Below are 25,084 nucleotides of genomic sequence, written 5' to 3'. Positions count from 1 at the left end.
TACTTCGCATAATGGACGAGCCGCCCCTGGACATGACATCAATAACATCAATAATGATGTGATGAAGGCATCCGGCTCGTTCACTTATGGGTTCCACATCCTCTCGCAAACCCAGAACTGTTCTCACGGGCACACTGCACGGTACCGGTGGTGCATATCACAAGGTGGTGGCCATTGTCACAATCGCCACAATTGTGTCGTTTGGCAACACGGACAACCCTTTTCAGGCTTGCGTCAGTTCGTGGGGAAAGATACACAGAAGAGCTAAATCTCACAATGTATTTTTAGCACGAGTCTCTCTTGCCAATATTTTCTCTTGCTGGCAGAGGCGGCCCTAGGTAATTTTCAATGGTAAGCAAACAGTATTTTGGTGTCCCCCCCTCCCCCAACCAATCATTGATATATATTTTCTGTTCGTCGTGGGAGTTCTGTGTGCCATATTTGGTTTAATTCCATCATTGGTGGAGTTCAGAATGCTCTTTGATTGTAGGTGAACTATACATCCCAGTAACTACACTTGCCGCATTTCCTCCCTTGCCTGGCCCGCTTTGGGTCCGGAGGCGTGCCTGAAGACCCCGGTGTGTGCACCAAAAGTCACCTCTTCTCCTGACTTTCTCCTCAGCCATTGGGACCGAGAGAGAGAGAGAGAGAGAGAGAGAGGTGGAGATGCCCACCTTTCCTGATTGTAGGTGAAGTATACATCCCAGTAACTACAACTCGCATATGTCAAGGTCTATTTTCCCCCAAGAGCACCTCAAGAGTGCCCCTGGGCATAATCAACCATACTGCAAATGCTTGCTTTGCGTAATGGGTTGCCGAAGCTCCCCCCGGACTGCTAGGGCTGTTGTGAGCTGAGGGGGCGCTCCTCAAGTGGCGGTCGAGGGGCATTTACAGAGGCGCCTCTGCGCCCCTGGCAAAAAAAAGTGTACTGCGACCGCTTACTTTGAGTAATGGATGAGCCGCCCCTGCCTGTTGTCGACCTTTGCAACCTGAAAGACAGTTGCATCTGTCAAGTAGGAAAATTAGGTATCACCTTAAAAGTGTGGGGAGGCTAAATTAACTGATTTATGAGGCCATAAAGAAGACTCCAGCAAAGCATTCCAGCGAGGAAGCATGCGGGGAATGCGGAAATACTTCATCAGCATCGCAGATGGACGAGGAAAGCGACAGCTCCCCTGGCGGCCAGAAAAAGTTAAATAGTCTCTGTCTATGTCTGTATATGTTTGTATGTCAAAAATTGGCATTGAATGTTTGCCATATATGTGTAGACTAGGCTTGGGCGGTTTCGTTCGTTAATTTCGTAATTCGTTATTAATTCGTATTTAAATTAGCTTATGATCCAATATCGAACCATGCAGGAATAGTGTGAGGAGTAATTAAGAATTGAAACAATTTTTCCAATTTTCCTAATTATTTCGTAATTATTTCGTAATTATTTTCGTATGTCTGGTGCAAGTTTTACAATCTCGCACTTACCCCACTTCCGGTCCCTTTGCTCTGCTGCTTCCCTCCTCTTTCCTCATGCTTCTTCTTGCCTCACTCTGGGCTGCACTGGGCTTCCTTCCTTCCTTCCTTCCTTCCTTCCTTCCTTCTTTCCTTCCTTCCTTTTTTCCTTCCTTCCTTCCTTCCTTCCTTCTTTCCTTCCTTCCTTCTTTCCTTCCTTCCTTCCTTCCTTCCTTCCTTCTTTCCTTCATTCCTTCCTTCCTTCCTTTTTTCCTTCCTTCCTTCCTTCCTTCCTTCCTTCCTTCCTTTTTCCTTCCTTCCTTCCTTCCTTCCTTCCTTCCTTCCTTCTTTCCTTCCTTCCTTCCTTCTTTCCTTCCTTCCTTCCTTCCTTCCTTCTTTCCTTCCTTCCTTCCTTCTTTCCTTCCTTCCTTCCTTCCTTCCTTCCTTCTTTCCTTCCTTCCTTCCTTCCTTCCTTCCTTTCTTCCTTCCTTTTTTCCTTCCTTCCTTCCTTCCTTCCTTCTTTCCTTCCTTCCTTCCTTCCTTCTTTCCTTCCTTCCTTCCTTCCTTCCTTCCTTCTTTCCTTCCTTCCTTCTTTCCTTCCTTCCTTCCTTCCTTCCTTCCTTCCTTCTTTCCTTCCTTCATTCCTTCCTTCCTTTTTTCCTTCCTTCCTTCCTTCCTTCCTTTCTTCCTTCCTTTTTTCCTTCCTTCCTTCCTTCCTTCTTTCCTTCCTTCCTTCCTTCCTTCCTTCCTTCCAGCTGGCAAATCCCACATTCCCCCCTCCCTCCTCTTTCTCCTGGCATCCTTCTTGCCTAAAATTTCTCATTACTTTATTTTTCATACCCTCACTCTATGCCACAGGAATGCGTTGCCAGGTACAGCTAGTATAAAAAATAATATAATATAATATAATATTATAATATTATAATATTATAATATTATATTATATTATTATAATACTATTATATTATAGTATTGTATATATTATATTATTATATTATATATTATATATTATATTACTATATTATTATTATATTATATTATAATTGTATAATATAATATACAATAATATAATATAATAATATTATGGCCAAGTCAGACTTCCCAAGGTACGGGCGCAGCTGGCGCACAAGCTTTCGCTGTGCGAATGCTCCCCTGGTCACCGCCGAAACCTGGGGTTCCAGGCTCAGCGATGAGTCCAGGGTCACACCCAAGCTGCGAACCTGCGTCTTCAGGGGGAGTGCGACCCCATCCAACACAGGCTGTAACCCTATGCCCTGTTCGGCCTTGCGACTGACCAGGAGTACCTCTGTCTTGTCTGGATTCAATTTCAATTTGTTTGCCCTCATCCAGACCGTCACAGCGGCCAAGCACTGGTTCAGGACCTGGACAGCCTCCTTATTGTTATGACATTACAATGTAACTTTTGGTGGAAGCTGACCATAGCATCTGGCGGACCGGAAGATTCCTAGCGACCCTATCAATCAAATCTGTGAGCAAGGAGGTGACTGACCACATACAACCTTGACCTGTCCAAAGCAAAGGAGGCCACTGAGATGGTCGAAGGGGTGGAGGGAAGGGACGCTCGCGGAACCGCCTTTCAAGAAGTGCGGTGGCGTCTTCTTCTTCCATCCAAGGCATCAATCAAAGGCCCGGAGACACCCGCGCTGACAACCTCATATAATAGAGTCAAGGTCACCTTTCTCTGCATGAGTCACAAAGACAGCTGCTGCCAAGCCGCTCGGGTAATGATAGCCTGCGGACAGATTCTTTATTTCCTCGCTCTCCTTCAAGTCGTTTCACAAGCGCTCGTGGAGGAACTGGGTACAGAACGAAGCCCTGCCAGGAAACCATGCTGGGAAACGTCACGAGGAAGAAAGGTGAGGCCCCGGGAGGCGATGGAGAATCTTTCACGGCAATTAGAAGTGTCAAGACTACCACTTTGTTGCTGTTGTTATTGGCCACCGTGGTGGATTTGTGGCGATCCTTCAGAGGAGAGACCTTCAAGTGAATTGGTCTCCATCTGCCCCGTTGAGGTTCTCTAACCTTCAACCTTCTTTGAAGCAACCAGTCATCACTGTTGAGGTGATGACTGGTCAGTAAGGCCTTCGACAAAAACAAGTCATGCCAGACTAATCTGATCTCTTTTTTCGATAGAGTTACAAGCTGGATAGATGCGGGGAATGCCGTGGAAGTAGCGTACCTGGATTTCAGGAAGGCCTTCGACAAGGTCCCCCATGACCTTCTGGCAAGGAAACGAGTCCAATGTGGGCAAGGCAAAACTACGGTGAGGTGCAGCATTTTCCTGAATGAAGCAGAGGGTTTGAGGACCGGGACATCCGTAGGGATACCAAGGTGCTTGTCTATAAAGCTATTGTCCTCCCAACCCTGCTCCATGCCTGCGAAACGTGGACTGTCTACAGACGTCACATACAACTCCTGGAACGATTCCATCAGCGCTGCCTCTGGAAAATCCTACAAATCTCTTGGGAAGACAAGCGGACAAACGTCAGCGTGCTGGAAGAAGCAAAGACCACCAGCATTGAAGCGATGGTCCTCTGCCATCAACTCCGCTGGGCCGGCCACGTTGTCCGGATGCCTGACCACCGTCTCCCAAAGCAGTTGCTCTACTCTGAACTTAAGAACAGAAAATGGAAAAGAGATTTAAAGATGGGCTCAAAGCCAACCTTAAAAACTCTGGCATAGACACTGAGAACTGGGAAGCCCTGGCCCTTGAGCGCTCAGGATGGAGGTCAGCTGTGACCAGCCGTGCTGCAGAATTCGAGGAGGCATGAATGGAGGGCGAAAGAGAGAAACGTGCCAGGAGAAAGGCGCGTCAAGCCAACCCCGACCGGGACTGCCTTCCACGTGGAAACCAATAGCTTCACTGTGGGAGAAGATGCGGGTCAAGAATAGGGCCACCTACAAACCTACAAAAATAGTCCTCAAGGAAGACCATCTTACTCGTCCAACGATGGATCGCCTAAGTAAATAAGTAAGTAAACTTGAAGCTTCTGAACAGTCTTCAAAGGCAACCCCACCTAGAGCGTATTGCAGTACTCTATTTAGGATGTAACCAGAGCATGGAGCGCTGTGGCCAAGTCCGACTTCCCAGGATAAAATAAGGATGTATATTCCAACCATGTTGTGGGACGGGGGGTGCAGGGGCGGCTCATCCATTACGCGAAGTAAGTGGTCGCAGAACACTTTTTTTCACCAGGGGTGCAGAGGCGCCTCTGTAAATGCCCCTCGACCGCCACTTGAGGAGCGCCCCCTCAGCTCAGAACATCCCTAGCAGTCCGGGGGGAGCCTCGGCTTTCTTGCCTCGCTGCCGGGCGATCCTCTTCCCAAAGGGGCCGGGCCCTTGAGCCTCGCCTAGCCCCTCTTGTTCCTGCTCCACCCGGCCACCGGTTGCGCGAGCAGAGCCGGCGCTCAATCGTTCTCCGCGTTCGATCCCTTCCCCAGGACCGGCTCCCTTTCCTGATCCCCTGGCGCTCCACCCGCCTCCTCTCCTCTCCCCAATCCGCGGGTGGGCCAAGGGGCGGAGCCACCATGCCTGGCCCTCTTTGGGTCTGGAGGCGTGTCTGAAGACCCCAGCGTGCGCACCAAAAGTCGCCTCTTCTCCTGACTTTCTCTTCAGCCATTGGGACCAAGAGAGAGAGAGAGAGAGAGAGAGAGAGAGCCCCTCTGGCTGGAGGTATCTCCCACCTCCACTCCCTCCTTTGTTTTTGCACCTACCTTCATGTGGGCATCTCCACCTCTCTCTCTCTCTCTCCAGGGCCAGGCAAGGGAGCACGTGCATCCAGTGTAGTTACTGGGATGTATAGTTCACCTACAATCAAAGAGCATTCTGAACTCCACCAATGATGGAATTGAACCAAATATGGCACACAGAACTCCCACGACAAACAGAATATATATATCAATGATTGGTTGGTTGTGGCACACAGAACTCCCACGACGAACAGAATATATATATCAATGATTGGTTGGTTGTGGCACACAGAACTCCCACGACGAACAGAAAATATATATCAATGATTGGTTGGTTGTGGCACACAGAACTCCCATGACGAACAGAAAATATATATCAATGATTGGTTGGTTGTGGCACACAGAACTCCCACGACAAACAGAAAATATATATCAGTGAATGGTGGTGGTGGGGGGGGGCACCAAAATACTGTTTGCTTACCATTGAAAATTACCTAGGGCCGCCTCTGGGTGGGTGAAACTGATCCCATTGGAATTGCCACTTTCTACCTGGAAATCCAAGTGGTTGAAAGTCGGGCAAAGTTCTAGGCCCAGTGTTGCCACAATTCTGCCTGGAATGGAAGAAATCGTATAGCTATTGCCCTGAATGGGAGCTCATCAACACGGATGACTGTTTCCAGGGATGGCCTACCGCTGGAAGACAAAAGGAGACACCAGCGACATAATAGTTCCTCGCTGTTGTGACATCTCTCAGCCCGAGCGGAGCGGGAAAGGCGTTCCCCGTCTCTCGTTGGAAGTGGAGATGTGTCACAACAGCCGTCACTTGTCGGCGGTTACGATCTTTGTAGAGATAACTCGCCGGAGATATTCCGCCACTGACTTTCTAAACCGGATTGGTGGCAGACGATCTAAGAGTGTGTGAAATAGCGGTAATGCGTTCTGTTTTGTGCCCCCCGGTTCTGTTTTCGGGAAGATTCGGAAGAATTACGGATGCATCATTTGGGATCTGGAGTTCCATTTCCGTCTCAAGAAGAATTTTCCTGAAAACGGAACCAGGCGGGAAGTGGGAGGCACCCAAAATTGGAAATGAAAACATGTTTTGTACACGCCTACTATAAAGCCATTTCCGCTCCCTTGGCAGCCACCTCTCCACAAAGGTCAACATTGACACTGAAATACAACACCGCCTGAGCTCTGCAAGTGCACCATTCTTCTGAATGAAGCACAGAGTGTTTGAGGACCGGGACATCCATAGGGATACCAAGTTGCTTGTTTATAAACCTATTGTCCTCCCAGCCCTGCTATACGCCTGCGAGACGTGGACTGTCTACAGACGTCACAATTGACACTGAAATACTACACTGCCTGAGCTCTGCGAGTGCAGCATTTTTCCGAATGAAGCACATTCGGAATGAGGACCGGGACATCCATAGGGACACCAAGGTGCTTGTTTACAAAGCCCTGAGCTCTGCGAGTGCAGCTTTTTTCTGAATGAAGCACATTCGGAATGAGGACCGGGACATCCATAGGGAGACCAAGGTGCCTGAGCTCTGCGAGTGCAGCTTTTTTTCTGAATGTAGCACAGAGTGTTTGAGGATCGGGACATCCATAGGGAGTAGGGCTGGGCGGTTTCATTCGTTAATTTCGTAATTCGTTATTAATTCATATTTAAATTAGCTTACGATCCGATATTGAGCCATGCAGGAATAGTGTGAGGAGTAAATTAGATTCGAAACAATTTTTTCAATTTATTTCGTTATTATTTCGAATTTTTTTCGTAATTCTTTCGTAATTATTTCGTAATTATTTTCGCATGTCTGGTGCAAGTTTTAGAGTTGTTGTTTGTTTTATCGCACCAACAGTCAACAACAGAGGGAGAGGGAAGCTTCAGAAGTTCCCCCGGTCCCATTTGGAGGATTTTTTTTAGCATATTGCACAATCGCGTCCACCATTAACGAATCGATTCGAAATTAACGAAATTTTGTAAATAACGAAATTTTGAAATCTCAAAATTTCGGAAGTATTTAGAATTTGGAAACGCTAGCGCCCCCTGGAAACGAATCGAGTTTAGAAACAAAATTTTCCGTGGTTACCCAGCCCTAATAGGGAGACCAAGATGCTTGTTTATAAAGCTCTGAGCTTTGCGAGTGCAGCTTTGTTCCGAATGAAGCAGAGAGTGTTTGAGGACCAGGACATCCGTAGGGAGACCAAGATGCTTCTTTATAAAGCCCTGAGCTGTGCGAGCACAGCTTTGTTCCAAATTAAGCACAGAGTGTTTGAGGACCAGGACATTCATAGGGAGACCAAGAGGCTTGTTTATAGAGCTATTGTCCTCCCAACCCTGCTATGCGCCTCCGAGACGTCACATGCAACTCCTAGAATGATTTCCAACGATGATTTCTGAGACATCATCGTTGCCTTGGAAAATTCCTACAAATCTCTCGGGAAGACAAGCGGACCAATGTCAGCGTGTTGGAAGAAGAAGCAAAGACCACCAGCATTGAAGCCATGCTCCTCCACCATCAACTCCACTGGACCGGCCACATTGTCCAGATGCCCGACCACCCTTCTCTCAAAGCAGTTGCTTTACTTCGAACTCTAGAACGGGCAACGGAATGTTGTTGGACAGGAAAACAGATTGAAAGATGGGCTCAAACCAACCTTAAAAACTCTGGTATAGACACTGAGAACTGGGAAGCCCTGGCCCTTGAGCGTTCCAGTTGGAGGTCAGCTGTGACCAGCAGTGCTGTAGAATTTAAAGAGGCACGAATGGAGGGCGAAAGAGAGAAACGTGCCAAGAGGAAGGCGGGCCAAGCCAACCTCGACCGGGACCGCCTTCCACCTGATAACCGATGCCTTCACCACGGGAGAAGATGCAGATCAAGAATAGGGTTCCACAGTCACCTACGGACCCACCGCCAGGACACTGATCCTGGAAGACTATCCTACTCGGACAACAAGGGATCGCCTAAGCAAGTCTAAACCCATGGTATTTGTTTATCCAGCCTTCATGGCCTTGTTATAGAGCTGGAATTTAGGGGTCTTTGCCAGGAGGCATAGACCAATCAGACTCCTTAAAGAGTTCGTTACCCTGGCGAGACAGAGAGAAGCACCCAATCCCTGATTTTTCCCAATAAAAGGTCTCACCAAGTGGAAGGAAGTGCCACCAAGGTTTATTAGCGATTCAGCTGAACAGGATGCAGAGTGGCAATCATTCGCCAAGCAGAGCATGTGGTTACAGAAATAAATGCTATTTTTATAGAAATACAGAGTTGTATGGTTCAAATCTCCTGCTCCCGCCCCCCAGCCGGTCTTCGTCATGATTGGCTGATGTGCCAACAGCTGGGAGGGGGCTTGTCCAATCAGGGAGCTGCTGCAGTGCGTCAGGGCCAATGAAAAGGCTTCTACCGCTCTGGTGTCTCGACGAATCAGGAGGGAGGGAGGCGGGACGAGGGAAAAACAATGGATACTTGAATGGATTATGAAGTAAGGAAATGCCAGTCCCAGAAAGGGCCTCCTAATCAAGCAGTTCTATTGATTCATGAATGATGATAATTGAATACAAACAGGAAAATCCGGGCTTTCTATGGTGGCAAAACAGAAGGACAAAAGGGGCAATACTGGGTGACATTTCTGATGTGTGATTGAATGGGGTAACAGGGTGGAAAAGGGGATGATTTTCGAAGGCGCCCCTCATCTCCAATTAGAAAAGTAATCAAAGTCTGCCAAGGGGCGACCTCCCTGCTGGGCGAAACTCCGAGGGCAAGGATGTCGCCTTTGTTTCTGTCCATGCAAAAGATTTGTGATTGATTTAGGCTCTCTTTAGGCTGTGGTGCGCCCACTCCTCAAAATGGTCTCCCTTGACTCCACGGTGTTGAACAACTTCAGACCAATCTCCAACCTCCCTTTTCTGGACAAGGTGTTGGAGCGAGTGGTCGCCTTCCAGCTCCAGGGTTTTCTAGATGACATCAACTACCTGGACCAGTCACAGTCTGGTTTCAGGCCTGGTCACGGTACCGAGACAGCCTTGGTCGCCTTGGTGGATGACCTCCGTAGAGAGCTAGACAGGGGGAGTGTGACCTTGTTGGTTCTCTTGGACATCTCAGTGGCTTTCGATACCATCGATCATGGAATCCTTTTGGGACGACTCTCCAGGATGGGCCTCGAGGGCACGGTTTTGTCGTGACTCCGGTCCTTCCTGGAGGGTCGATCTCAGATGGTGAAGCTGGGAGACGCCTGCTCGGACCCCTGGCCTTTGACCTGTGGGGTCCCGCAAGGCTCTATTTTGTCTCCCATGCTTTTTAACATCTACATGAAACCGCTGGGAGAGGTCATCCGGAGTTTTGGAGTTGGGTGCCATCTCTATGCAGATGGCACACAACTCTACTACTCCTTTCCACCTAACTCCAAGGAGGCCCCTCGAGTGCTGGACGAGTGCCTGGCCGCTGTGTCTACCTGGATGAGGAAGAACAAGCTGAAGATCAATCCCGACAAGACAGAGGTCCTCCTGGTCGATCGTAAACCGGATCGGCGTATAGGGTGGCAACCTGTGCTGGACGGGGTCACACTCCCCCTGAAGTCACAGGTCCGCAGTTTGGGAGTCCTCTTGGATTCATCGCTTACGCTTGAGGCTCAGGCGTCGACAGTGTCTGGGAGGGCTTTCGCACAATTGAGACTCGTGCGCCTACTGCGACCGTACCTCGCGAAGGCTGATCTGGCCGGGGTTGTCCATGCCTTGGTCACCTCTAGATTGGATTACTGTAATGTGCTCTACGTGGGGCTACCCTTGAAAACGGCTCAGAAATTTCAGCTGGTCCAACGGGCAGCGGCCAGGATGTTAACTGGTTCTCTTTACAGAGAGAGGTCAACCCTCCTGTTGAAGGAGCTCCACTGGCTGCCGTTCATTTTTCGAACCCAATTCAAGGTGCAGGTGCTCACCTACAAAGCCCTAAACGGTTTGGGACCTGCCTACCTGCGTGACCGCATCTCCGTTTATGAACCCACGCATTCTCTTCGCTCATCCGGAGAGGCCCTGCTGGCGATCCCACCTGCGTCGCAAGCGTGTTTGGTGGGGACGAGGGACAGGGCCTTTTCTGTGGTAGCCTCCCGACTTTGGAACACCCTCCCCAAAGACATCAGACAAGCCCCTACATTGGGAGTCTTTAGGAAGAATTTGAAGACGTGGCTGTTCTGATGTGCCTTTCCAGAATAGGAACTCTAGCAATATGAAAATAGTAGGGCTGGGCGGTTTCGTTTTGTTAATTCGTAATTCGTTAATAATTCGTTATTTTTTCCAATTACAAAACGATAACGAACCATTCTGGAGCAATTATTTAAAAAAACGAATTTTCAAAAACGTTTTGTAAATGCTTCGTATTTCGATATTGTATTCGTTTCGTTATTGTTTTGAGTTCGTTTCATTATTATTTCCGCATGTCTGGGCCAGTTTTATGGTTTAATTAGTGAAAAAAAATTATAATATCACACCAACAGTCAACAACAGAGGGAGAGGGAAGCTTCAGAAGGTTTTGGAGGTTTTTTAGCGTATTTCGCGGTCGCGTCCACCATTAACAAATCGATTCGTTATTGTTTCGGAAATCGATTCGTTAATTATTTACCATTTACGAAATTTCGTAAATATCGAACTTTTTAGAAGGAAAATTTTGTAATTATTTTAAATATCAAAACAAAAAAAAACCCCAAATACAAATCGATTTTAGAAACAAATTTTTCCGTTGTTACCCAGGCCTAGAAAATAGAGCATAAAGCCTTGATTAAATGATACACACCAAACTGACCAAAGCTTAACCCTTATTATCCAGCCTGGCATCCTTGCCCTTAGCAAAACTATAAATTACTATCTCTTATTGGGGGGGGGGGGTCATGATTGACTTCAGCCTAAGCTTTGGACCAGGGCTGCTATTTTTCATTGGGTACTTAATTTTCTCTATTATGCTATATCAAGTAACTTCTCTTGGCCAGAAGTTACCTGCCACTAGCAGAACAGATCTGCTTTTTCTGATGAGGTTGATGCGCAATAAAGTAGGTTGGTGGGGGTGTTATAATTGTGCCAGTAGTGTCAAAATAGTGATTGCGGATACAAAGCAGTGACCTAGATTTGTAGTTGTTCTCTACTCAGTTTCTGCTACTGAGTACAATTCAAAGTGCTGGCTTTAGCCTATAAAGCCCTAAATCGGTGTTTCTCAACCTGGGGGTCAGGACCACTGAGGGGGTCATGAGGGGGTATCAGAGGGGTCGCCAAAGACCATCAGAAAACACAGTATTTTCTATTGGTCATGGCGGTTCTGAGTATGAAATTTAGCCCAGTTCTCTCATTGTTGGAGTTCAGAATGCTCTTTGATTGTAGGGGTCACCAAAGACCATCAGGAAACACCGTATTTTCTGTTCATCATGTGGGTTCAGTGTGGCCCAATTCCTTCATTGGTGGGGTTCAGAATGTTCTTTGATTGTCGGTGAGCTATAAATCCCAGCAACTACAACTCCCAACTGTCAAGGTCTATTTCTCCCACACTCCACCAGTGTTCACATTTGCGCATATTGAGTGTTCATGAAAAGTTGGCCCAGATCCATCACTGTTTGAGTCCACAGTGCTCTCTGGATGTAGGTGAACTACAACTCCAAAACTCAAGGTCAATGCCTATCAAACCTGTGCTGGTGAAGAAGTACTGTCAGAGAGGCGATCCTGTCAGTATTCTTGTGCTGGTGGAGAATCACTGTCAGAGAAGCTATCCTGTCAGTATTCTTGTGTAACTAAGTCAGAACTGCTTATGTAATTATGCTTTCAAGACAAATCTCTGTAACAGCCAGGCTTAGTACCTGCATTGTTCCTGTTCTTGTAAATAAACTTCATTGTTTAGTTTTCATTACATCTGCCTCAAGTGTGCCTCTGTGCTTAAAGGTTCAAATGCACCTTTACGCAGAAATCAAGAACTTAATGGTGGCAGTGTATGTTTTAAACAACTATTTTTAAAGGGTACCTCAGAAACACAAGCCTAAAGGCTAATACCATCACACTCTTTCTTAGGTTACCTCAAATAAGACAAGGGCTTATCAGCACTTCTAAGTTGGTGGGTGCCAGTACGCTTTCAAAAAGGGTTTTTTTTGGCCAAGAAGAAAGTGCCAGCTTTCTATCACAGCTTTTTGGGTTTGGGGGCTTGTAAACGCAGAAGCCTAATTCCAATACAAGTGGTGTTCAGTATTGGAATTTCTATTATCAGATAAATCCCTGTCCTTTTACATTTTTGGTGACAGGGTTGTTGTAGGTTTTTCCGGGCTATATGGCCATGTTCTAGAGGCATTTTCTCCTGACGTTTCACCTGCATCTATGGCAAGCATCCTCAGAGGTAGTGAGGTCTGTTGGAATTAGGAAAATGGGTTTATATATCTGTGGAATGGCTGGGGTGGGGCAAAGGACTTTTGTCTGCTGGAGCTAGGTTTGAATGTTTCAACTGACCAAAATCTGGCTACCAGTATTGAAAAACTCAAAAATTACAACAGCAAAACAACAGAGAGTAAACAATCAGGCACATCAAATCACTCCCAACAAAAGATTCCCCCCAGGCACTTCCAAGCCATTAAATGCTAATCAAGATGGTCAGTTGAAACATTCACACCTAGCTCCAGCAGACAAAAGTCCTTTGTCCCACCCTGGTCATTCCACAGATATATAAACCCATTTTCCTACTTCCAACAGACCTCAGTACCTCTGAGGATGCTTGCCGTAGATGCAGGCGAAACGTCAGGAGAAAATGCCTCTAGAACATGGCCATATAGCCCGGAAAAACCTACAACAACCCAGTGATTCCGGTCATGAAAGCCTTCGACAATACATTTTTGGTGACAGTTTGTAGGATTAAATTTCCCCCAAATAATTTCTTCCGTCTTCATTATAGTCCTCATCCAGATCCTCGCAGCGGCCAGGCACTGGTCCAGTATCCGAGGGGCTTCCTTGGAATCTGGTGGAAATGAGTAGTGGAGTTGGGTGTCATTTGCGTAGAGATGGCACTGTACTCCAAAAATCCGGATGACCTCTCCCAGCGGTTTCAATTAGCGAAGGAACTGTATTTTTTTATTTTGAAATTTACCCATAGCAGCTGCATTTTCCACCTTCGGCTTATATACGAGTCAATACATTTTCCCAGGTTTTTGTGGTAAAATGTGATGCCTCGGCTTATATCCAGGTCGGCTTATACTCGAGTATATACAGTAGGTCTAACTGCCTCAAAAAAGGATTAAAAATGGAGCTGGGGAATGCTTGAGCTGTAACATTTCCTTGGCTTCATGCGCAACATCAATATCCAGTTGACCCACTTCAACATCCAGTTGTCCCCAGTGGGTCGAGCCGGATCCTTTGTCGCCCATCCAAGATTTCTTTTGCTTCCTTTACACATCTCCATTCTCCTTTTATTTTTTATTTCCTCTACAGGTCTGGCTGTCCATCAGATTATCACCATCACCGTCTCTCTCATCATGGTCATTGCTGCTCTGATCACGACGCTCGTCCTAAAAAATTGGTAAGGATCTTCTGCCCACTGGGTTTTGGCCTCAGGTGGGATACAGTCTAGAAAGGGATAAGTTGGAAGACAGTGGGTCAAATGATATTGTTATCCCCAACGAGAATCAAGTAGCCTGTCAATTAAATGAGATCTCCTTAAATATTGGTCATCATCCAACTATTGATCTACTTTAAGATCTGGTACCATTGATTGTATCTATTTATCATATCAGGAGCAAACCAAACAATTGTATTGTGTGTGTGTGTGTGTGTATGTATGTATGTGTGTGGGTCAAGTTGGGTCAAGTTGAGAACCAAGAATATTGGGCCAAATAGAGTCAACCCATTAAATAAATGAGATTTACCTAACTATTAGCCAATCATCTAACTATTGATAGGATAAAGTCTAGAAAGGAGGGGTAAGTTGAGAACCAAAAACTTCGGTCAGCTATAGTCAGCCTGTTAAATTAATGAGATTTACTTAATTATCAATTATCATCCAACTATCAGATATTTATTTATTTATCGTGTCATCGGCAACCATTGTATTACAATTCTAACAGAGCAAAACAAACACAGAGATTAAAAAGGAAAAGGAAAAGAAAGAAAGAAAAAAAACCACACAGATTTTGTAAATTTGGTATTTGGTTAAATGTCCTTTGACCAGTATCTGGCCACTTGGAGTGCCTCTGGGGTTGCCGCAAGAAGGTCCTCCATGGTGCATGTGGCAGGGCTCAGGTTGCATTGCAGCAGGTGGTTTGTTCTTCTCCGCACTCACATGTCGAGGATTCCACTTTGTGGCCCCATTTCTTGAGGTTGGCTCTTCATCTCGTGGTGCCAGAGCGCAATCTGTTCAGCGCCTTCCAAGTAGCCCAGTCTTCTGAGTGCCCAGGGGGGAGTCTCTCATCTGGTATCACCCATGAATTGAGGCGCTGGGTTTGGGCCTGCCACTTTTGGACTCTCGCTTGCTGGGGTGTTCCAGCGAGTGTCTCTGTAGATCTAAGAAAACTATGTCTTGATTTAAGTCGTTGACGTGCTGGCTGATACCCAAACAGGGGACGAGCTGGAGATGTCTCTGCCTTGGTCCTTTCACTATTGGCTGCTACTTCCCGGCGGATGTCAGGTGGTGCAATACCGGCTAAGCAGTGTAATTTCTCCAGTGGTGTAGGGCGCAGACACCCCGTGATAATGCGGCATGTCTCATTAAGAGCCACATCCACTGTTTTAGCGTGGTGAGATGTGTTCCACACTGGGCATGCATACTCAGCAGCAGAGTAGCATAGCGCAAGGGCAGATGTCTTCACTGTGTCTGGTTGTGATCCCCAGGTTGTGCCAGTCAGCTTTCGTATGATGTTGTTTCTAGCGCCCACTTTTTGTTTGATGTTCAGGCAGTGCTTCTTGTAGGTCAGAGCACGGTCCAGAGTGACTCCCAGGTATTTGGGTGCGCTGCAATGCTCCAGTGGGATTCCTTCCCAGGTAATCCTCAGAGCTCGGGATGCTTGTCTGTTCTTGAGGTGAAAGGCACATGTCTGTGTTTTAGATGGATTAGGGATCAGCTGGTTTTCCCTGTAATAGGCAGTAAGAGCACCTAGAGCTTCGGAGAGCTTCTTTTCAACCATCTCAAAGCTCCCTGCTTGAGCGGTGATGGCACGATCATCAGCATAGATGAAACTCTCTGTCCCTTCTGGCAGTGGCTGGTCATTTGTGTAGATGTTGAACATGGATGGGGCAAGCACGTTCCCCTGAGGCAGGCCGTTCTTCTGTTTCCGCCATCTGCTTCTCTGGCCCTGGAACTCGACAAAAAAGCTCCTGTTTTGTAGCAGGTTTCCTATGAGGCGGGTGAGGTGGTCATCCTTTGTGATACTATACATTTTTCTCAGGAGGAGGCGGTGGTTGACAGTCTCATAGGCTGCTGACAGGTCTATGAAGACAGCTCCTGTGATCTGCTGCCTTTCAAAGCCATCTTCTATGTGCTGAGTCAGGTTCAGCACTTGCGATGTGCAGCTTCTGCCTTTCCTGAAGCCAGCCTGCTGTGGGATCAGACAGGGGTCTATTTTTTCCATAAATCTATGCAAAATAAGTCTCTCCAGAACTTTGTAGAGGTGGCACAACAGGGAGATTGGTCTGTAGCTTTTTGGGTCATTACGGTCTTTGCCTGGCTTCAAGATGGCGATGACTCTTGCTTTCCTCCAGATTTTGGGGATCTGACAGGATGCAGTGCAGTTGTTCATCAGATTAAAATCTAGAAAGGCTGAGGACCAAAAAAAAATACAAACAAATATAGGAAGCTCCACCTAGAGTCAATCCATTAAATCAATACGATTTATTTAAGTATCGATGATGATTTAACCCTTGATCCAGTAGCGTTCTTCTAGTTGGGTTTGGCCAATCTGATCCTTGTAGAAAACCCATTTTTTTCAGGACTTTAGAGAAAGCTGATGTTATTAAGAACTAGCCGTCCCTGCCAGGCATTGCTGTGGCCCAGTCTGCTGATCTGGGAAATAAAGAAATGAGAAAGTGTTGATTTCTAATACATGTAATTTCTTTATGCTTGTGGGTAAAGAGTATTTCTTGCTATTTCTTTGTCAGTATTGATGTGGATATTGTCTGGTTTGCCTACTCTGGATCATACAACATATCATTGTCGTTCTTTAGGGGTTTCTTTCAAATCTATGATACTATATCTGTGTGTGTGAAAATCATATCTATCTACATCTATGGCTGGATGACTCTTTGTCAGGAGGGTTTTGATTATGTTTTCTTGCCCCGGTGAAGGGGGTTGGACTGGATGGCCTTAAGTATTTTCTGTTGGTCATGGGGGTTCTGTGTGTGAAGTTTGTCCCGATTCTGTCATTCGTGGGGTTCAGCATGCTCTTTGATTGCAGGTAAACTATAAATCCCAGTAACTACAACTCCCAAATGTCAAGGTCTATTCCCCCCAAACTCCATCTGTGTTCATATTTGGGTATATGGAGTATTAGTGCCAAGTTTGGTCCAGATCTATCATTGTTCGAGTCCACAGTGCTCTCTGGATGTAGGTGAACAACAACTCCCAAACTCAAGGTCAATGCCCACCAAACCCTTCGAGTGTTTTCTGTTGGTCATGGGAGTCTTGTGTGGCATGTTTGGTTCAATTCCATCATTGGTGGAATTCAGAATGCTTTTTGATTGTAAGCAAACTATAAATCCCAGCAACTACAACTCCCAAATGACAAAATCATTGTTTTAGTGATGGTAAGGATCTTCTGCCCACTGGGTTTTGGCCTCAGGTGGGATACAGTCTAGAAAAGGATAAGTTGGAAGACAGTGGGTCAAATGATATTGTTATCCCCAACGAGAATCAAGTAGCCTGTCAATTAAATGAGATCTCCTTAAATATTGGTCGTCATCCAACTATTGATCTACTTTAAGATCTGGTACCATTGATTGTATCTATTTATCATATCAGGAGCAAACCAAACAATTGTATTGTGTGTGTGTGTGTATGTGTGGGTCAAGTTGGGTCAAGTTGAGAACCAAGAATATTGGGCCAAATAGAGTCAACCCATTAAATAAACGAGATTTACGTAAATATTAGCCAATCGTCTAAGTATTGATAGGATAAAGTCTAGAAAGGAGGGGTAAGTTAAGAACTAAAGAAATTTGGTCAGCTATAGTCAAAATAAATAAATGAGATTTACTCAATTATCAATCATCATCCAACTATCAGATTAAAATCTAGAAAGGCCGAGGACCAAAAAAAAATTCTAACAAATCTTATAGTAAGCTCCACCTAGAGTCAATCCATTAAATCAGTAAGATTTATTTAAGTATCGATGATGATTTAACCCTTGATCCAGTAGCTCTCTTCTAGTTGGGTTTGGCCAATCTGATCCTTGTAGAAAACCCAGTTTTTCAGGACTTTAGAGAAAGCTGATGTTATTAAGAACTAGCCGTCCCTGCCAGGCATTGCTGTGGCCCAGTCTGCTGATCTGGGAAATAAAGAAATGAGAAAGTGTTGATTTCTAATACATGTAATTTCTTTCTGCTTGTGGGTAAAGAGTATTTCTTGCTATTTCTTTGTCAGTACTGATGTGGATATTGTCTGGTTTGCCTACTCTGGAACATACAACATATCATTGTCCTTCTTTAGGGGTCTCTTTCAAATCTCTGATACTATATCTGTGTGTGTGAAAATCATATCTATCTACATCTATGGCTGGATGACTCTTTGTCAGGAGGGCTTTGATTGGACTGGATGGCCTTAAGTATTTTCTGTTGGTCATGGGGGTTCTGTGTGAGAAATTTGCCCCAGTTCTGTCGTTGGTGGAGTTCAGCATGCTCTTTGATTGGAGGTGAATGATAAATCCCAGTAACTACAACTCCCAAATGTCAAGGTCTATCCCCCCCAAACTCCATCTGTGTTCATATTTGGGTATATGGAGTATTAGTGCCAAGTTTGGTGCAGATCAATCATTGTTTGAGTCCACAGTGCTCTTTGGATGTAGGTGAACTACAACTCCCAAACTCAAGGTCAATGCCCACCAAACCCTTCCAGTGTTTTCTGTTGGTCATGGGAGTCTTGTGTGGCATGTTTGGTTCAATTCCATCATTGGTGGAATTCAGAATTCTTTTTGATTGTAAGCAAACTATAAATCCCAGCAACTACAAATCCCAAATGACAATTTTTTTGAGTGATGGTCCCTCCTTGGGTTAGTAGGTGTCTTGTGGCCAAATTTGGTGGCAATTCGTCCAGTGGCTTTTGAGTTATGTTAATCCCACAAACGAACATTACATTTTTATTTATATAGACTAGCTGTACCCACCACGCGTTGCTGAGGCCAACCTTCCTTCCCTCTTTCTCTCCTTGCTTTCCTCTTTTTCTTTCCCTTCCTATTTATCTTCTTCTTTCTTCCATCTCTACCTGTTTCTTTCCTCCCTTTCTTTGCTCTTTGGTTACATCCTTCCTTCCCTGTCTTTTTCCTTTCACTTTTCTATTTCCGTCTCTCCTTTCTTGCTTCTCTACCTTTCTTTCTTTCCCTCCTTCTTTCCCTCCCTCCTTCTCTCTTTCCCCCTTTCCCACCTTCCTTCCTTCCTTCTTTCCCTCCTCTCGTTACTTCTTGACTGTCCCTTCCAACTCTATTCTGTAAGTCTATTTAATTTGTATTATGTAGTAATATATAATAGTAACATATTATATAGTAATCTATATAACAATATATAAAATATTGTATCTATATCTTACATAGAAAGAAAGGAAAGGAAGAAGGAAATAAAAAGGAAGGGAGGGGGAGGAGGAAAAGAAGGAAAGGAAAGAAGGAGGGATGGGAAGGAAGGAAAAATGAAGGAAGGAAAGGAAGGAGGAAGGAAGGAGGAGGGAAAGAAAGGAGGAGGTGAAGAAAGGTGGGAGGGAAATTAAGGGGAAGGAAATGAAGAAAGGGAAAGGAGAAAAGGGAGGGAGGAAAAGAAGGAAAGGAAGAAGAAAGGTGGGACAGGAAGGAAGGGAAGGAGGGAAAGAAGGAAAGGAAGGAGTAGGAAGGGAAGGAAGGGGGAGGGGGAGGGAAAGAAGGGAAGGAAGGAGAGGAAATAAGGAGGGACAGGAAGGAAGGAAAAATGAAGGAAGGAGGAGGAAGGAGGGAGGAGGGAAAGGGGGGATGAAGAAAGGGGGGAGGGAAATTAAGAGGAAGGAAATGAAGAAAGGGAAAGAAGGAGAAAAGGAAGGGAGGGAGGGAGGAAAAGAAGGAAAGGAAGAAGAAAGGAGGGACAGGAAGGAAGGGAAGGAGGGAAAGAAGGAAAGGAAGGAGTAGGAAGGGAAGGAAGGGGGAGGGGAGAAGGGAAAGAAGGGAAGGAAGGAGAGGAAAGAAGGAGGGACAGGAAGGAAGGAAAAATGAAGGAAGGAAAGGAAGGAGGAGGGAGGAGGGAAAGGAAGGAAGGGGATGAAGAAAGGGGGGAGGGAAATTAAGGGGAAGGAAATGAAGAAAGCGAAAGAAGGAGGAAAGGAAGGGAGGGAGGGAGGAAAAAAAGGAAAGGAAGAAGAAAGGAGGGACAGGAAGGAAGGGAAGGAGGGAAAGAAGGAAAGGAAGGAGTAGGAAGGGAAGGAAGGGAGGGACGGGAGGAGGGAAAGAAGGGAAGGAAGGAGAGGAAAGAAGGAGGGACAGGAAGGAAGGAAAAATGAAGGAAGGAAAGGAAGGAGGAGGGAGGAGGGAAAGGAAGGAGGGGGATGAAGAAAGGGGGGAGGGAAATTAAGGGGAAGGAAATGAAGAAAGGGAAAGAAGGAGGAAAGGATGGGAGTAAGGGAAGAAGGGTCAGGAAGGAAGGGAAGGAGGGAAAGAAGGAAAGGAAGGAGTAGGAAGGGAAGGAAGGGAGGGAGGGGAGGAGGGAAAGAAGGGAAGGAAGGAAGGGAAGGAGGGAAAGAAGGAAAGGAAGGAGTAGGAAGGGAAGGAAGGGGGAAGGGAGGAGGGAAAGAAGGGAAGGAAGGAGAGGAAAGAAGGAGGGACAGGAAGGAAGGAAAAATGAAGGAAGGAAAGGAAGGAGGAGGAAGGAAGGTAGGAGGGAAAGGAAGGAGGGGGATAAAGAAAGGAGGGATGGAAATTAAGAGGAAGGAAATGAAGAAAGGGAAAGAAGGAGGAAAGGACGGGAGGAAGGGAAGGAAGAAGGGACAGGAAGGAAGGGAAGGAGGGAAAGTGGTAAATGAGGGAGAAGGAAGGGAAGGAAGGAGGAGGAACAGATAGGAAGGAGGGAGGGACAGGAAGGAAGGAGGGGGAAGGAAAGGAAGGGGAAGGAAGGAAAAAAAGGGAGGGAGGAAAGAAGGGAAGGGAGTGAGGGAGAGAAGGAGTAGAGTGTGGCAGAGGCAGCTACCTCTCGATCTGGATGTTAATAGGAGAGAGAGAGACTTAAATGCGTGCTCGTGTTGCCGGAGACAGCCGAGCAGATTACGGAGGGAGTTCAGAAGTGCTTTCTGCTTTTTGTTTTCGTGGGGTTTTTTGAGTGGAGGACATAAATTGGGTTGTTAGGTGTATCGTGTCCAAATTTGGTGCCAATTGCCCCAGTGGATTTTGAGTTCTGTGGATACCACAAACGAACATTACATTTTTATTTATATAGATGTATATGTTTGTTAAAATAGTTCCAAAAAAAAAGTAGCTATGTTCCTCCCTCTTTGGGAAAGTCTCTTAAAGACCGTGTGGTTTTCACAAAAATTTGCAAAACTGTGCTTGTTTGGCACACAATTTTGTACGTATTGATGTTTGGCTCTGGAAAGAGAATTTTCAGTGCAGAAAAGGCAGTTTATTATGCAGAAGAACTCTCCCAGATTGATCCCCCTCGTTCTCCATTTATTGGGCAGCAGCTGCGATTAGCAGCGGGGGTCTGTTCTCCTGCCGTTCAGAATGCGGAAGACTAATATTTCCACCCACCTCCAATATATATAAAATCTCCATTGTGACAGCCAGAAGCAATATTCCTGCTGCAATTCCTCCTGCGAGGGGGTGGAAAAGACAGTTTGTTGAAGCCAAATCAACAGGAGAACAGAGCCGTGTTGTTCCCAGCAGCTGCTGCTTGGTAAATTAGAGGACTATACAGTGTTCCCTCAGTTATCTCGACTGTTACATTCCAGGATCTGCGAAGTAGGATTTTCCTTTCCTTCTTATACTTTCTATGAATGTATCTCATGTATGTACCTCTTTGGCTTGGCCCTCTTCCCCCACGGCCCTTTTCCCCCACTGCCCTCTTCCCCCACGGCCCTTTTCCCCCACAGCCCTCTTCCCTCATGGCCATCTTTCCCTATGGCCAACTTCCCCCATGGCCCTCTTCCCTCACAGCCCTTTCCCCCCACAGCCCTCTTCCCCCACGGCCCTCTTCCCCCACGGCCCTCTTCCCCCACGGCCCTCTTCCCTCATGACCCTCTTCCCCCATGGCCCTCTTCCCCCACAGTCCTTTTCCCTCACAGCCCCTCGCCCCATGGCCCTCTTCCCCCACAGCCCTCTTCCCCCACGGCCCTCTTCCCCCACGGCCCTCTTCCCTCATGACCCTCTTCCCCCATGGCCCTCTTCCCCCACAGTCCTTTTCCCTCACAGCCCCTCGCCCCATGGCCCTCTTCCCCCACAGCCCACTTTCCCCACGGCCCTCTTCCCCCACAGCCCTCTTCCCCCATGGCCCTCTTCCCCCACGGCCCTCTTCCCCCACAGCCCTCTTCCCCCATGACCCTCTTCCCCCACAGCCCTCTTCCCCCATGGCCCTCTTCCCCCACGGCCTTCTTCCCCCACGGCCCTCTTTCCCCATGGCCCTCTTCCCCCACGGCCCTCTTCCCCCACGGCCCTCTTTCCCTATGGCCCACTTCCCCCATGGCCCTCTTCCCCCATGGCTCTTTCCCCCCACAGCCCTTTTCCCTCACAGCCCCACCCCTCATGGCCCTCTTCCCCCATGGCCCCTTCCCCCACGGCCCTCTTCCCCCACGGCCCTCTTTCCCTATGGCCCACTTCCCCCATGGCCCTCTTCCCCCATGGCTCTTTCCCCCCACAGCCCTTTTCCCTCACAGCCCCACCCCTCATGGCCCTCTTCCCCCACGGCCCTCTTCCCCCACGGCCCTCTTCCCCCACGGCCCTCTTCCCCCATGGCCCTCTTCCCCATGGCCCTCTTTCCCCACAGCCCTTTTCCCTCACAGCCCCTACCCCCACGGCCCTCTTCCCCCACGGCCCTCTTCCCCCATGGCCCTCTTCCCCATGGCCCTCTTTCCCCACAGCCCTTTTCCCTCACAGCCCCTACCCCCACGGCCCTCTTCCCCCACGGCCCTCTTCCCCCACGGCCCTTTTCCCTCACGGCCCTTTTCCCTCATGGCCCCTTCCCCCATGGCCCTCTTCCCCCACGGACCTCTTCCCCCACAGCCCTCTTCCCCCACGGGGAAGGGGCTGTACATTTTCATGGTTTCTTCCTTTCTGTTGACGTTGTCTACATCAGTGGTTCTCAACCTTGGGTCCCCAGATGTTTTTGTCCTACAACTCCCAGAAATCCCATCCAGTTTACCAGTGGTTAGTAGTAGGCCTGGGTAACAACGCAAAAATTTGTTTCTAAAATCGATTTGTATTTGGGGTTTTTTTTTGTTTCGATATTTAAAATAATTACAAAATTTTCCCTTAAAAAAGTTCGGTATTTACGAAATTTCGTTAATATTTACAAAACATTTTGTAAAGATGGCGCCCTTTTTTTCCAATATTTTTTCAATATTTTTTAAATTTAATTATTAATTTAGTAGAATAGGGAGGAGAAATTATTATTAAGGAGGGAAGGCAGGCACTCACTCTGGCGGGCCCTCAAGCGCTGCCGCCGAGTCGGGCCCGGCTCCTCCGAAGCAATGCGAAATTGGGAGAAGGGCTCCCCAAAGGCCATCTAGCCCAGCCCTCCACTAAGGAATTGGGAGAACGAAGCACAGCCCTCCGCTAAGGAATTGGGAGAATGAAGCACACCCACCGCAAAGGTGAGGAAGGAGGGACGGGCCGCCTTCCCGCTGAGGGTCGCTCGCCCTCTCGCTCGCTTGCTCAGCCGGCGCCTTCCCCGCCCTCTCCTCCTCCTCCTCCTCCTCCTCTTTCAGGCTCTGACTGGCTAAGGAGAGGAGAGAGAGGAGAGCTCCCAGCAAGCATCGCCATCTTACGTATTTCCGAAATGGACGGAAATACAAAATTTTTTGGCGCATGCCATTTCGATATTTAAAAACACTTCCGGGTTTAAAAATAAGTTTTGTAATCGTTTTGTAATTGCTAAAATTAACGAATATTTAACGAATTACAAAATTAACGAACGAAACCGCCCAGGCCTAGTTAGTAGGCCTGGGTAACAACGGAAACATTTGTTTCTAAACTCATTTCGTTTTTTTGGGTCCATCACATTTCGTTTTTTTAAAGAATTCCAAAATTTTCCTTTTAAAAATTTCGAAATTTACGAAATTTTGTTTAATTACGAATCTATCCATTAATGGCGGACGCGATTGCGCAATATGCTAAAAACACCTCCAAAAGGGAGAGGGGGAACTTCTGAATCTTCCCTCTCCCTCTGTTGTTGACTGTTGGTGTGATAAGACAAACAACAACTATAAAACTTGCACCAGACATGCGAAAATAATTACGAAATAATTACGAAATAATTACGAAATAATTTCGAAATAATTTCGAAATAATTACGAAATAATTACGAAATAAATTGAAAAAATTGTTTCGAATCTAATTTACTCCTCACACAATTCCTGCATGGCTCAATATTGGATCGTAAGCTAATTTAAATACGAATTAATAACGAATTACGAAATTAACGAACTGGATCGCCCAAGCCTACAGGCCGAGCTTCTAGTATGCTTCTGCGAAGGTGTTTACAGTGGCTTGTAGGGCTTCTTCTGAATGCGCACAGACGACATTGTCATCACCATATTGGAGTTCTATAATAGATGTTGTTGTGACCTTGATTTTGGGTTTCAGTCTGATGAAATGGTCATGTTAGGGAAGTAGCAACTCTAGTTCCCAAGTATCTTAAAGGCTTTTGTATATTAGATGCAGTTGCACATTTCCTGGGTTAATGTTTGTGCGAAAGGGTTGAAATATTCTTTCATGTCAAGGAAGAGAAACGTTGCGAGTGTTCTTGACGCCGCTCGTATGGAGCTGCTTGGTGGATGTCTCCTCCTCCTCGTGACGGATGGACGACTTCATTGTTTTTGATCCGATTTCCTGAACCTATCCGTCAGAAACATTCGCTTCGATGTGATGGGCTTTGCCTGAAGCCAGCGCTTGACGGAAGAGACGGATGGTTTCATCTTGCCTTCTCTCCCTCCCCGTTCTTTCGGCCGCAGGGCAGAGATTCCCAATCTGCTGCGAGATGCGGAGAGCGTGCTTCTCTCTCCGCGAAAATTGCAGGCACATTTCATACTGTCAGAACGAAAAGCTTTGGTGAGGAGAATTGCCCACGCTCTCGTGATCCCGCCACCTGCGCTCCTGTGTTCTGGGCACCGTTCTCCTCATAGGGTTACCACCTTGCAATCTGGACGTTGATGTGAAAAGATTTCTCAAGGAAGGGAGGCGGGAGAGCGATGGGGTTGCTTTGTGGGTGCCTTCCAATTCGTTACCCAGCAGTGTGGCCTTCGGGACTTTTCAGCCACTGCTCCTGTCAAGACCCAGGTGGACCAGCGAGGCAAGACAGCAGTTAAAGAGTTAAAGTAAGGTCTTTAATGTCAATTAACACATGAAAAAGGGCTCTTAAAAGCAGAGCAGTAAACACAAAAGAGCTTGCAGCCAGCAGGAATGTAAATAAACAAAGGTCCAAGCAGTCAGCTCTGCGAAAAGGAAAGCAATGATAACACAGTCAATTCCGAAGTCCAAACAAATCAATAAGCAGTATTCAGTAGGGCTGGTCAATTCGTTTCGTTAATTCGTAATTCGTTAAAAAATTCGTTAATTT

At 46.7% G+C, this 25,084-nt stretch overlaps 1 protein-coding gene across 2 annotated transcripts in view; it reads left to right on the top strand.

Annotated features, from left to right (window-relative positions):
- AJAP1 (adherens junctions associated protein 1) overlaps positions 1 to 25,084 on the top strand; it is a 242,807-nt gene that overhangs the window by 137,207 nt on the left and 80,516 nt on the right. For both annotated transcript variants that reach the window (XM_067472814.1, XM_067472813.1), the window contains exon 3: positions 13,601 to 13,688. In XM_067472814.1, the coding sequence (XP_067328915.1) occupies positions 13,601 to 13,688 (88 nt within the window). The remainder of the gene's footprint in view (positions 1 to 13,600; positions 13,689 to 25,084) is intronic.

The sequence above is a fragment of the Anolis sagrei genome, chromosome 13 (genome assembly GCF_037176765.1).
Source record: "Anolis sagrei isolate rAnoSag1 chromosome 13, rAnoSag1.mat, whole genome shotgun sequence".
In the NCBI taxonomy this organism is placed as follows: Eukaryota; Metazoa; Chordata; class Lepidosauria; order Squamata; family Dactyloidae; genus Anolis; species Anolis sagrei.
The sequence above is the reverse complement of the archived record's forward strand: the minus strand, read 5'-3'. Positions and strand labels throughout refer to the sequence as shown.